The following is a 13914-nucleotide window of genomic DNA, read 5'->3' as shown; positions in this document are numbered from 1 at the left end:
TGTCCCTTGAGAGAGTCAACAGCACCTCCCCATTTAGTATTATTGGCAAACTTGCTAATGGTGCATTCAACTCCTGCATCCAGGTCATTGATAAAAATACTGAACAGAACTGGCCCTAGAATTGAGCCTGAGGAACACCGCTGGTGACTGGTCGCCTGCAGAATACCTGCCTGCAGGCCCCTTTTGTCCCTGATCCTCTTGTGACCTATATGTCTTCCTGCCTAATGGTTCCCCCGGTCCACTGCCATGTATGGAGGCCTGTCACCAGCATTCCAGGCTTTGGTCTCTCCAGGAGGTGAGTGGGAAGATCAGACTCGACACATGTATGCAGATTCCTAGGGCTCTCCACTCTGGGGAAGGGGGCAGAAGAGTCTGCATACAATTTCCAGTTTGAGGATGAGTGTACTCAGCATGATGAATTGCTGGAAATGTGTCCTGTAGAGCGTCCAGGAATGGAAGTTTAGTGAATAAGGAAGGAGGGACTGAGGGAATGGTGTAGAGTTTGTTACATCTGAAATATTGGTGGAATGGAGGAGAAACAGAGGCTTCCATGGAGAGGGTGTGGACTGAAAACAGCACAAACTTGCAGGGATGATGAGCATAAGGACCTGCCCAGAGGTCCTTAACCCCTATCCTTGTGGGGGTTTAGCGAGTGCTTTGTGGTATAAGATGAGTCTGTCTTATTTTGGCAGCTCGAAAACTGCAGCAGAAACGTACCCTTCTGCTGGAGGAAGAGGCAGAAGAGGATGAGATGGTGAAACAGGTGCCTGAGATAAACACGCAGTCCAGTGTCATCATTGAAGGAGTGGAGTACAAGATTGAGAGACTAAATGGAAGGAGCATCCAGACTCCAGCAACTCGGTAAGAAAAGACTGGTAGCTCAGTACCACCCACATGTGTCAGAGAGGTCCCAGTATCAATTTTTCAGAGAAGAGGGCTGGGCAGTATTTCTTCTTCAGCATAGAAGTGGGCAGGTTTTTACAGTTCTTTCTTTTCAGAAGAATAGCTCCTTTAGCTGTGCACTTGGGTATGTAGAGATGATGTTTTTTAGAGGGAACTAGTTCAAGATGAGCCCTGATGTTGAACCTAGGTTTGGGGTTTTTTAGGCTTTTGTTTCCTGCTTCTCCTGGACTTGTCCTCCAGGATATCTTCTTGTTGTTTTTCCAATTCTTGGGCATAGAACTTGGGGAATGAAAAAAGGCTTTTCATAAGCTTTCAAATAAAAAGAAGGTTGCACTAGAATAAAGCTGAACCTGTCCTTATCTGACTCTCTCTTCTGTGTCTTTGGTACAGACATTATTCTCTTCACACTTTTATTGTGAGTCTTACAGTGGATGAAAACATTTATCCTGTCATTTTGAATCTCATATCTCTCCATTGTTTCTGTCCAGTCTCTGTTGAGGAACTTCTCGCATAATGATTCCACCTCCTGTGCTGACAGGGCAACTCTAAGGAAGGACAGCAGCCAAATGCAAACCAGCTTCTTGGTTTGAAGTGAAGGCCTACTTATTCCTACTGTTTTTGTATTGAAATGTGGGAGGTTAGAGAACAGTAAGGCTGGATCTGTCAGATGACTTTCAGTTGCTTATTATTGATGCATTTATATTATTTTTTATATATATGAGCAAAGGCGAGGCAGTGGAATAGACTGAATTTGTGCTTCTTGAAAATTTTTTTTTGTCATAGAAACTGAAATTTAATCAAAATAAACTTGAGCAGTAAAAATAAGGGCTCAGAGTCATGATAAACATTCTCACTGCCAACTGAGTCACAGTAGCTGTGCGCATGTTCTTAACCTGTGGAAAACACGCTTCTGTGACCTCCTTTCATTACAGATCAAACTGCATGTGCACAGCTTAAGAGTGCGATGGTTTTGGTTATGAGCATAAACCCTCAGTGTGTCAAGCAGTTGCACACAGAGTGGCTACATTAAGAATCACTGTTTTGAGATCACTCAGGATTCACCCCTAGCCCAGATGTTCATTCACTTACAACCCAGGACAGTGATCCTTTGTTAACATTCATGTATATGTGACATCAGCAAAGCATAAAGCTGGAAGCAGCCAGGCTGCCCATCACGTAATGGCAGCTGGAAAGAGCCAGGCTAGAACTGTGCAAGAACTTGTCAAACAACACGATGCATTACATTTGAAGAGTGTGTGTCTGTTAGTGGATGGTTGACCTCCAAATGAAGAAAATGAGTTCTGACGTTAGAGAGCATGAACATTTATGAAATCAACAAAGGAAACGTTTGCAGCAATGGAGAAGGAGCTGTTGAGCAAAGTCATTAAGGGTTGCGTCTTCGGACTGAACTAGTTGTTGCTTTCTGGGGCTTGAATCTGTTCTGAACCTTTCTTGGGTGTGCCAGCCTGTGGTACTGTTAACTGACATGCTTGCTTTGCTCTAGGTCCTGTGAGGTCAATGAGAACAGCAGCTCACAGAGGAATTCACTGGAAGAGGGAATCAAACCTGAACAGAGAACCAACTCTATGTCTGGGTAAGTGGAGCAGCAGTGTCCTTTGCCTAGGAGCTGCCAGATGATGGAGCAGATGGCTCCTCCTTTTTAGCAGACATAGGGTGTAAAAGGAAGGATTTTGTGGAGAATGGGAAACTGTGATCGGAACCAACTTCTTAAGAGAAACTCACCTCTGTTACATGTTCTTCCATCTCCCAAGGTGATGTCCTTGGATGTGGTACTAAACAGTTGATTGGGGATGTCAGTCATCACCTTTTATCTTGAAAACAAGGCAGATAAGAGTTGTGGTGGACCAGGCCAGCCTACCACTCACTGTTCCTCTCTGCCCAGGTTGAGTCCATTATATCTTGGAGCAGGGGATCCAGTGGCACCTGTGCGGACAGCCAAAGCTGAACGGCGGCATCAGGAGCGATTGCGAATGCAGAGTCCTGAGCTTCTGAGTGGTCAAGAGAAGGAGCTTTCTCCAGCAGAACGTCGTGCTCTGGAGGCAGAGAAACGAGCAATGTGGAGGGCGGCACGGTGAGACAGAGGAATCTTCACTGTTCTCTTTACTAGGCTAGTTCAGGAAAAGGGGACCTGCTGTATGTCTTTTGGATTACATGGTATTAAAAACAGGGAATAAATAAGCCTTCCTAAGTCAGGTGTTAGTGGAGGTTATATAGTATCTGTTCAAACAGTGCCAAGCATCCGCCACTTGTCTGAGCTCATCTGCTTCTAACAGCTACATGGGTGAGACAATCATGAAGACAGTGAGGTTTTATAAAGAGGTAACTTAAACACCTTTCATGTGATGGTGAACGTACTCCTTCCCTCTCAGCCCACGGCTTCCCACCTCCTTTGTAACACATAAAAAAGGTGATATGTATTGAAGCTGCTAAGTGACATATTCAGAATGAAAAATTCCAGTGTTGCTAGACTGGAAAACTTGCTGAAGCCAAGAAATTAGCAGGATGAGGGCATTCTTAGCCACACAAGCTGTTTCCTCAGCTATGAAAGAGTGATTAAAAACTGTTTTGGAAGAAGGAGAACTTCCTAGCTCAGAACTTAAGGCTTGAAGCTAGTCCAGGCATTTACTGTGTCATATAATTCCTTTCAAAAATTAGTTAAGCTGCTCCTATAACTAATTGTAGTTTTCTTCCCATACCGTAGGAGGCATTCAAAGGACAATCTGAAACAGTGTCTCTTGAGCTTTGAATGAGAGCTTTAGAGGAACAGGGCTGCTTAGTGACTCATCCTTGCCAGCCTGCTATATAAGACGCTGGAGGGATTACTGTGAGTTGTGATACCACTTGGCAATTCCAGTTTGTGCTTAGACATGGATGGTAACAGTGCCATCATCTTCTGGGGAGGCTCTGAGGATGAAGAAATATATAGTGGAATCCTCAATGAGAAATGGCTAATTATCTAGGGCTTTGAGGCTACAAAGCTGATCATTGTTACTTGATTGTGCAACAGATCTGCTTATGGTTTATTTAGAGCTGGACTAATGTTCCTGGTACCAGGGCTTTTGCCCTTCAAGAAAAACTTTATTGGTATCCTGCAGCTCTTTGCCGTGGATGATTCCTTTGCCTGGTCTGTCTCAGCTGGAAATTTTTTTCTGAAGCACTGCCTTAGTTTCACTGCACTGCCCTGTAATGTCAGAAAGCTGAAGAGGTCACTGGAAAGCCTGTTTGTTATATGGAACCTTGATTTGGAAGAGATTGATTTCTGTCATCTTGTAGCATGTTTGTTAGACCTTTGAAGCTGGCCCTGCTTTGAGGAGCTTTTGGATCAGATTACCTCCAGAGGTCCCTTCCAACCTGAATTACTCTGTGAGTCTACACTTAGTATGCATACAGGCATAGTGACGAGTCAGGGTGTCAACAGAATGTGCTCTGGTAGGGTTGTTTCTGTCCTGTGCTATTGTTTCATGCTCCAAATACTGTGGGATTCTGTCTGCTACTCTGATTCACTGAATATTCTGCTGTATTTGGCATCTCATGCCTGTTCTAGTTGATGCTATTCCCATGGTTTCTGTGTCACAACTTTTCAAGTGGCACTATTTGCAAATGCAAGTTCTGTATTTTCACATTAAGCCAGGAATAACCCTTTTACAAAAATACAAATGGAAGAGAATTTGTAAACAATGCCTGCCAAAACAGATGCATTGCCCTTGTGTTATAGGGCTAGAAGCTTTGTAGGTCTTGTGGAGCCAGGTGTGTGCTTACAAACCGTTTCTCAGAAGAGGCTGGCTGAGACTGAGATGACCAGATCCGAATTCTTGCTCCGGCATATACTTCCTTATGATATTGAACAGATCACCGAGTCCTCCTGTGCTGCAGATGCATAGAGAGAGAACTGTAATAGCACTTCTCTGTCTCACAGGAAGGCTCTGAGTGTTGAATACATTAAAAACTGACTGTCAATATGATGCTGTGTAAGCACCACAGTGTTGTCAGGAGTAGACATCTTGCACAGAGTTACTGCTTAGTCTTGCACCCCTCAAAAAAAGGTCCACTGTTGTATTTGATCCAACAAAACAGAAGTTGTCTGTCAGGCTTCTCCTGAAAATCAACATCACCGTGCTTGGAGAGGCAGTAGAGACTGATCTGTCATCCCTTCCCAATCAGATATGCAGAATTTTCTCTCCCTTATGCCTCCACTTCCCATGCATAATATGTGAATTATGGGAATTATATGGGAAGCCCCCACTTCATACGATGGGGCAGGTTTTATGAGGTAATGTCAGCTCTGATTCCTCCTAAGCATTAACAAATCCAAGGAATGCTGTAATAAAAGCTTTGTTTAAGATGGGTGTAGAAAGGAGAAACATGACATTGCGTGTGCAAACCTTTGAAAGCAAAGCCATTACAAGGACGTTGCTCATGTCACAGAATGTACACCACTCACCTTGGTACTCAGTGTTCTTCCATGAACTTCTTGCTGTTGCCAGCAGATAAAGGAATCTGAAAAATGCTGGGGGGTGGGGGGGTGTTAGGGTTTTTTTAGGTGATCACATGATTTGCCTGTAACAGTAGCGTACATGTGAATATGCTTTTGGGCTAGCTAGGATTTTGTTGAAATTGCTTAGGGCACAGTAAAAGTTCTACATTACACTGTATAGAAGGGTTAGTGAGTGTTGAGTATAGTGGTTTTGCCCATTATGGGCAGGAGGGAGATCCCTGCATTCCAAACCTTCAGTCTCATCTCTTCTAAGCATGTTTTGTTCACAGAAAATGAACTAGTGAAGGGAGAGCCTTTTAGAAGTAAGAATGCATGACAAGGAGAAGCTACTTGCAGCTATCTTGCTTTTCAGTTGTTAGATCCAGTGTTACTGTTTTTATGTTCTGCAGACCAGGTCCTTGGCTCCCCTTTCTGCTTCTGATGCCAAGGTGTAGCTTTTTATTGAGTTCTTAGAGAAGTGCCTGGCTGATTCCTTTGGTAGGGTTAAGGCCTTGCTTATTTTGGCATTGGCAGGAATCAGTCAGTCACCACAATGTGCTCCTTTTTGTAAGATAGTATGGACTGTTCCCTGCTACCACAGATCTCCCACGATGATCTGGTCTTCTGAGGATCCCACTTCTAGAACTGCTGTAACTGTGTAAGAGTAGGCCCAGTGACATGATGGCAGCTGGGGCTCAGGTCTTATTTCCAGGGGCCCCCAGGCAGCACTACATGTGTTGTGTGGGAGGGAGGACTGTATTGCCCTGCACATGGTGCTGCAGCCTCACTAACCTGTATTTTCTTGAAGTGAATGCCACTGATTTTATTACTTTCTTTCTAATCTTCTATCTTCTGCTTCTTTCCAGTTCTCTGGTCTGTGTGCTGTCACTCATGACGCCATCAGTTTGCACCTTCTTGGGCTTTCCCTTTTCTCTCTGTGTGACCAGTGCTCTGCCAGGACATGTGATGCGTGTGCGTGTCCCCAGCACACACACCTGTGCTCTGCTGGGACAAACACACTGGGATCCATGCTACATAAATGTTCTGGGCACACACAACCACTGACATTCATGCCATAGGAAGATGGTGATTAAGAATGTACAGGCACATACCGACGGGGGCTGGTGTCCAGCAAGGGCTATATGCATCTTGGCAGTTTTCCTACCATGCACATACTACTTTAGAGATGCTCTCACCTCTTCAATTGCATGTGTTGCAGGGCCTGTGGCAAATAGACCTTTTGTAATGTGCTTGTCAATTTTGCTTCCCCTTAAGGTGCATGCTTACAGGTGGTGAGATATATGTATGCAAATGTACGTTAAGAGAATATCAAATGTGTGCATGCACACTCGCTCATGACCTGTGCTCCCTCAGTCTGCTTCACACATACACACACACTTCTTTGTAACTACCTCCTGGGCCTTTTCCAGTGGTCTGTTGGGTGTTTCTAGTCCTATCCTAGTCTGTGAGGAGGGCAGTCTTTAGATGCTGAGGCTCGGAAGGCTACTGCTTCTGGGCATATCATGCCAGATTGCCCTCTGGAGGTTCCTGCTTACTCTGCAGAAGTTGATGTGGAACAGGATCAGATATAGGAGCCTGTTTTAATCAAGGCTGCCCCTATATCAGACCCATATTTCTCCTTGCCAGGGTATATTCCTGTATCTGTTTCTTTCTTTCCCTGCGCTTGTCTGCTGCGATGTTCATCATCATCATCTCCTCTTCCTCCTCTTCCTCCTCCTCCTCCTCTTCTTCCTCCTCCTCCTCCTCAGATCCTCAGCTCTTGAAGACAGTATTAAACAGTACGAGCAGGATCTGGCCAGGAAGCTGTACCAGTCCCGACAGTGGGCACCTGCTCCCGGGGCCAGGCCAGCTCAGATGTCTAGTCCAATGCAGAGTCACGCCTCAAGAATCCCTGGGTCAGGAAGCCAATCCAGGTGTGCACAGCCCCCTCCCTGCCAGCTGCATGCTCAACAGTCCTGTCTGTATCCCTACATCCTAACGCAGTGCTCCCAGCTGTGGCCTGCCAGGGGTAGGGAGGAAATTTTAGTGGTTGCTGGTATTCATTTCCCTGAGGTCCCACAGACTACCAGCAGTTGTCTCAATGAGAATGGTGGGGAGGGATGCTGGATCTGACTGGGAGAAGGGAGCAGACATATCTGAAGGCTGAACCCACTTTTTCTTAGCTATTTCATAATCTCCTGATGGCTGAAGAGAGTTAAGGTGCAACACACTGAGAACACAGAGGAGTGTAAAGCCCTGAGAACTGATCCTACTCATTTTGAGCCCCTGCAGTTCCTTTCCCAGTTTGGGTTGCTCTCCCATTGTATATGGCACCTCTGGAAAGGCCTGCAGCTTCTCAGTGCGTTGATGCTTACTTAGCTCTAGGCTCTTGTCTGTTCAACACGTATGATGGCATGTGTGTTTTAGGATGACAGCAAACCAAGCTGTTTTACTCTCCTGCTTTGAAAGTCTGGCTGCCTCAGGGAATTAAGATGCTTAATTTTGCCTTTCTGCATTCAGCCTGTTGACTGTGGTCTGGCTGCTGGGTGCAGAAGGCAGCGTTATTTCTTACTGAGAAGGCATTGTCTGATGTCTTTTTCTCCCTCCCTCATTTCTGAGATAGGATGAAATCACTTGAGCAGGATGCCCTTAAAGCCCAAATGGTTATTGCCAAGTCCAAGGAGGGGAAAAAACGCAACACGCTGGAGCAGCTGGCAGAGTCACCTTCACCTGTTCCTACCCCATCACCAACACCATTGGAAGGTACTGTATAGCTATGTCTTATCTCCAAGGGAAAAAGTTAGTGTTTCTCTAGCTTAACTTGCTTGAAAGCAGACCTGTTGAAAGCAATTTTCTCCTTCAGCCTAGACTGGAAGGTCCTTTGGGGCATGTCTTAGCATAGGCCTGATCTATAGAAAATGTGAGAGAATATCTGAGGTATGGTTCCAGGGAATCAGAGCAGAAATAAAGCCAGCATCATGACTTTTAAAAAAAACAGGAAAGAGGCATTTGTTCTGAGAAGGCAGTCTTTCCTGAGCGTAGTCTTTTATCACACTTAAATGCTGCTAAGTGCAAGGGGCAGATTTGGGGAAGTGTTGCATATAATACAGCCATTCACTAAAATAGTGCTCTTCTGTTCTCTTTTGCAGATTGCAGTCCCAAAAACGTCACTTCACCGGGAAGGCTGGTATGACATAACTTCTGCTTGCTTTTGTTATCTCACCTATAACAAAGGTTACTCAGCTCGGGTGTGGACCGTGCATCTGGGCCATGGGATCCCTACTTAAATACTTAAGCCAGGTCTGGATGCATGATATACAGAACTATGAAGAGAGCACAGTGCTTGAAGCTCTGCCATACCCATTGCTAGAGGCATTCTCCCTTTTTTGAAACTACGATGTAACATCTGTTTACTCTTTCCTTGTTTTGTTATTTCATCCTTTTCCTGGTTCTTTACCTCCGTGTTCAGAAAGCCTTTCACTTCAGAGACTTTGTCCCCTTGTTTTCTCAACAGCATAAAACTGAGATCTTCAGCTGAAATCTCCATTTTAATTTTTCTAAGCACTGTATAAATGCAACAGAACATTGTTGCAGAGAACTTGTCCAAATTAGTAAGACAGACAAATGGAAGAGTGGGAGTGGCTGCACAGAGAGGGGACCTAGTTTTGCCCAAGGTCACACGATACAGCCAACTCTGGATTGAAATCCTGACTGTGCTACAGGCATCAGGAATCTTACCATGAATTTTCCCATGAAAACAGGTTTCCTATCTAACTTGGTGTGCATATGCATTTTATTGGAGCACATAATGTTTTCTCTGCAACTTGGAACCCATGTCCTGACACCAGAACAACTAAAAAGACAATGTCCCAGAGATGCCTCATATTCAGAGGCTCTATCCAGGCACTCTTGGCACTAACTGAGAATGATACTCTGCTTCTGCTTTTCTCTCTGCATAGATTGCTAAGCTTGCTGCTGGTTTTCCATCCATTTCTCTCCCCTTACTCTCTCTTCTCTGTTTCTTCTCTTTTGCTGTCCCTTCTAGTCCATGTCTGAAAAGAAGTTTGACTACCGGGAATTTGCTGCTATTCCTTCCTCGAAACCTGTTTACGAAATCCAGGTATAAACTGCATGCTGAACCATCTATTAGATTGGTTAGGGTTTCATTGTGCCTGCACATGAAGTGATAACCTTCAGAGCAAAGGTTGAATGATTTCAGGAAGTCCCCTTCAGAGGCCCTGTCTGTGTGGGAGGCAATGACAACCAGCCATGCAGTATAATTGAGGGTTTAGTAGAGACTTCACTCAAGTGGAATTGTGAAAAAGTTGGTCCAGATGGTTTTAAAATTAATGACAAAAGCTTTGCAAGTACAAAGCAGCTACATCTTCACCTCAATTGATCCTGAAATATTTTTAACTGAAAGATGAGAACTAAAAGGGAAGAAAAACCAATAGAAATGATTGCCAACAAATTGCAAATGTTAACTTCAAACTGGAATGTATCCAGCATCCTGCCCAAGAAGCAGCTGTGGTAACAATTCTCCTATGTTGTAACTCTGCTGTAGATGAACTGTGAAATAATCACGTGGAAAGAGAACACCAAGTTGCAAGGGTGAGCGCCATGGCAAGGTTCTCCTCCTTCCTGAAAGAACCTCATATTCATTTAAACTGCTTTCTCATAGAATCACAGGACAGTTGAGGTTGGAAGGGACCTCTGGAGGTCATCTTGTCTAACTCTCCTGCTCAAGCAGGGCCACCTAGAACCAGTTGCCCAGGACTGTCAACTGCCTTTCTCTTATTATCTGGGTTAGTCATTAACTGATTGCATTTGTGACAGCTGATTTGAGCAGATACCGATGTCTGTAATTTTAAAATTTTTTTTTAGTTTTATATAAAGACAGTAAAGCAGATAGATACCTGCAGTTACATTTGTGCTGTGTGTGGAGAGCTAGCAAGTACTGACATGTTGGGCATTAACTTGCTGTCATGACACAAAGATACCAGGTCCAAGGTGTCATCCCCAAAGCCAGGTTGATTTTAGCAGAGTTGCACTTTGAGGATTCTCGGGCAGTTATACGTTATTTGTTGCATATTCTTGGCTGACTCCTTTCACTGGTGGTATTGCTCAGCCCTTGGTAGTCACTCATGTTTTTCTCTAAGAACCCCTTCCCTTTTGAGGTATGCACCTCTCCAGGTTCTGTACCAAGTGAGTTAGAGGGCTGGCCACTCAAATCCTAGTAGCAGCTCTGGACTACCTGAGTTTCCCGAAGCCTGTACTGAGGCCACAGTGCAGCACTGGGTCTTCTCGCAGCTGAGAAGGTGCCTCCAAAGGAGGCTACACCTCCAAATCATCAGGCAGTTATTCTGGACCTCTGTCAGCAGTGCAGTAACAAAGAGACTGTATTTCTTCCTGGCCATAGTCGCATAACTATGTCACTCACTTTGGATCAGCGCAGTGCTATTTTGGCTGGGCTGTGTTCCTCAGCAGTGCATGCCAAAGTCATCACAGCCCCCTGTGCTCTTCTGTTCATGAAGAGCATGGCTTCTACCATACATTTGCTTTATTTCTAAAACACTAAATGGGCTGAGATCATCCCCCCCTCTTTCCTGCCTCCTCCAAGTTTGCTGTTTGCACAAAATAGGCAAGTTTATATGGAAATGAGGACTTCTTGTACTCTCACAGCTGTGAAATTTCCCCAATGCTTTACATATAATTCTACAGAGACGCTGTCCTACAACTAAAAAAAAATTAAGCTACTCCTCACTTGTGGTCTTGAGCTGAGCAAGACGACCCCTAAAAGATAGATTTTGATCACTAGTGGCCAGAACTTTCAGATGAATTTGGCATTATTAAACTTGCTGAATAGTGAGCTCTTCTGAAATCCTATCCTTACATTTGTAAAGTTCAGATTAATGTTGAGCTCAGTGTAAGTACTGTGTACAAACCTAGAAAGAAGTAACAAATGCAGCCACTTTTGAAGTAAACGGAATACCTCAATAGGATACTTTGATCTTTCTATCCTTGAAGCACTATATACAGCTAGATTAAATTCTGTATTTCAGCAAAATAAGTAGGGCTTGGGACATTCATGCCTGTCCCCAGACTAGTGCTGATTTTCAAGCCACCTCAAGTTCATGACCATGAGCAAAGTTGTTTTCTCATGGTGTTGTCACTCTGGTCTGATACGCTACAGACAGCTCTGGTTATTGGAATGGTCTTCATTTTGTGAAGGCTTTAAAATTAGCAGGAACTGGTGGAGTTTCATGAGTATCACTTAGCCATTTCTCCAAAGCTGTCTCTGCCATCTGTTGGAATGTAACTGCTTCCTGTCCCACATCAGTTCTCTATACATGCCTGGATACAAAGAAGAAAGTTGATTTTGCATAAGAAGCTAGTCCTGGGATCAGTGCAGATGCAGAATTAGGATCCAGGATTCTCAAGGAAACGTAGCTCATGTCTTTGCTCTCCTCCCATGTTTCTACTCATTTTCTGTAGTCTTTACACTTTCTGCCTTTCATGTCACTTCCTATCCTCTTCTTCCTACGCACACAAAGTAAAAGGAGGAGAGCTCTGATGCGCAGACACACACCTCATCCTGCAATTCAGGCAGTGGGCTGCTTGACTTTTGCACAAAGGATTAATGTTGTAATCGTTCATTCACTGAGGGTCATGCCCCAGCTGCTGTATTACAAGCGCCTTTGAAGGTAAAAGGTTTTCTGTAGTGTGTTGGAAGGCTGGAAGTGGGGAATTACCTGACATTAGTGTTACAGAGGTGGATGCTCATGCCTTCTCTTCTCTTCCAGTCACCTGATGCAGCTGATGACCTCAGATACATAGATGACAGAAATAACTCGGGTAAGTTCATGGCCAAAGGAGTCGTCTTTGTATTACTTGCTTCCCACCATGGTTCTAGAGGGTTCCCCTTTGCCTGCTTGAGGAACCAACCCTGAGGACTTTAACTTCTTGATGCTTGAAGCAGTGTCCTATTTTGTCCGTTCTAGAATGACACCTCCAAACTTGCCACATTCAGTTTTGGGTAGGACATTTGCATTGTGCTTTAGTGATGGCTAATTTGCTGAGAATGGTGTGTAACAAGCATGCCTTGTTTTCTTCTGGTTTTGTGTTCTGGAATAAAGAGTGGTAGTAGAACGTGGGTGGGAAGTTTTTGCCTCTGTCACCTGCTGTAAGTGAATAATATCCATTGTTCAGGGTCTGCCTTGTGCCCCTTTTGCTAGAGCAAAGAATCTTGCTGCCTGCAGCAGGCAGTTGCAGATAAATTCATCCTGGTTTAAGACTTGAGAGCATTTGGGTGCTTGAGTACCCACTGTCACACTTGTGGATCTGTGTGCATGGTCACCTAAATAAACAGCTTTGACTGCTGTATCTCTTCAGGCTGCCCTAGCTATGGTATGTCTTTCTATCCCCAGCTACAATAGACAGGCTCAGACTATTTCCCACTTAATTCTAGGTGGCTGTAGTAGTAGTAGGGGGCTCAGCAGGACCTGCCTTCTCCTTAGTAGTACTTCTGTTTCCTTCAACAGTTGATGCTGGTTTTTTTATGCCTGTTTTGCAGCTATTTCCGCCTCCCTTTATTTTATGCAAGGAATAGGTTCTCTCTTAATTTATCTTGGCAAATCTCACTGAGTAAAGGCTGCACTCCAGACAGCTTAATCCATGTATGGGTCATTTCCGGAAAGAGGTTCTGCTGCACTGATACTCAAGAAAAACTTAATTTCCAGACAACATCTGTTCTTCATCCCTTGGAGTAAACCTCTCAACCCTGGTTTATTCTCTTGAGGTAGTCCATTTAGTCAGTGTACATAATTAGGAGGTCACTGAAGGGTCAGGAAATAATCAGCAATTGCTTAGGGGCTTCAGACCTCATTATTGTCTGTCATTAGTCTATTGGACCCTCAAATAGAATAAAAGCCGTAAAGAAGAGTGTGTGGTGCTCTGTCAAGAGTTTTTTAACCCAGTCCTTAGTCCTTAAGTAATCCTTAAGTCACCAATGTTTGAGGTTGTAATGTGTATGAGTCACCAAAAAAAAAAAGCAGATTTTCCAAAATCAATTTGGAAGGATAGCAGATGAAGATGCAACTAAGCTCTTTTGCTATGGGACGAACCTCTCAAGTTTGTTTTAGGTTCCCCCCCCATCTCATTCTTCCAGGCAGTGTAGCATTCCAGACAACATACAGATTTTTATTTTTATTTTTACAATGATTTTTGGCGAGCTATAACACCTGCATGACAAATTTAAAAACCACTCCTTTTCTGCATCAGTTCCAGCCTCCTCCTAGGCCTGCTTTTGTCTCTTTTCAGATATCCTTGTCAGAACATGTGGAGAAATTATTTGCAATAAAATACTTCTCTGGGAAAATATTTGAGAATTGGAGTGATTTTTACTTGCATTTTCCTGTACTATAAAAGTAAAAGGAAAGGAAACCAGTTACCAAAGATCACAGGATTATTATGCTGTTCAAAAGAACACGATGTGTGTGCATTCTCCTCCCAGCCTT

At 44.1% G+C, this 13914-nt stretch overlaps 1 protein-coding gene across 1 annotated transcript; it reads left to right on the top strand.

Annotated features, from left to right (window-relative positions):
- Positions 1-246: 246 nt before the first annotated feature.
- LOC104620105 (protein scribble homolog) lies at positions 247-12253 on the top strand (the record flags this gene model as incomplete). The annotated part of the gene is made up of 7 exons (XM_010286223.1): positions 247-295; positions 693-861; positions 2408-2497; positions 2807-2995; positions 8022-8161; positions 8548-8585; positions 12202-12253. Coding segments are annotated over exons 1-7 (727 nt in total), but the record flags the coding sequence as incomplete, so codon positions are not given.
- Positions 12254-13914: the final 1661 nt, after the last annotated feature.

Source organism: Phaethon lepturus, unplaced genomic scaffold (assembly GCF_000687285.1).
Source record: "Phaethon lepturus isolate BGI_N335 unplaced genomic scaffold, ASM68728v1 Scaffold56494, whole genome shotgun sequence".
In the NCBI taxonomy this organism is placed as follows: domain Eukaryota; kingdom Metazoa; phylum Chordata; class Aves; order Phaethontiformes; family Phaethontidae; genus Phaethon; species Phaethon lepturus.
The sequence above is the reverse complement of the archived record's forward strand: the minus strand, read 5'-3'. Positions and strand labels throughout refer to the sequence as shown.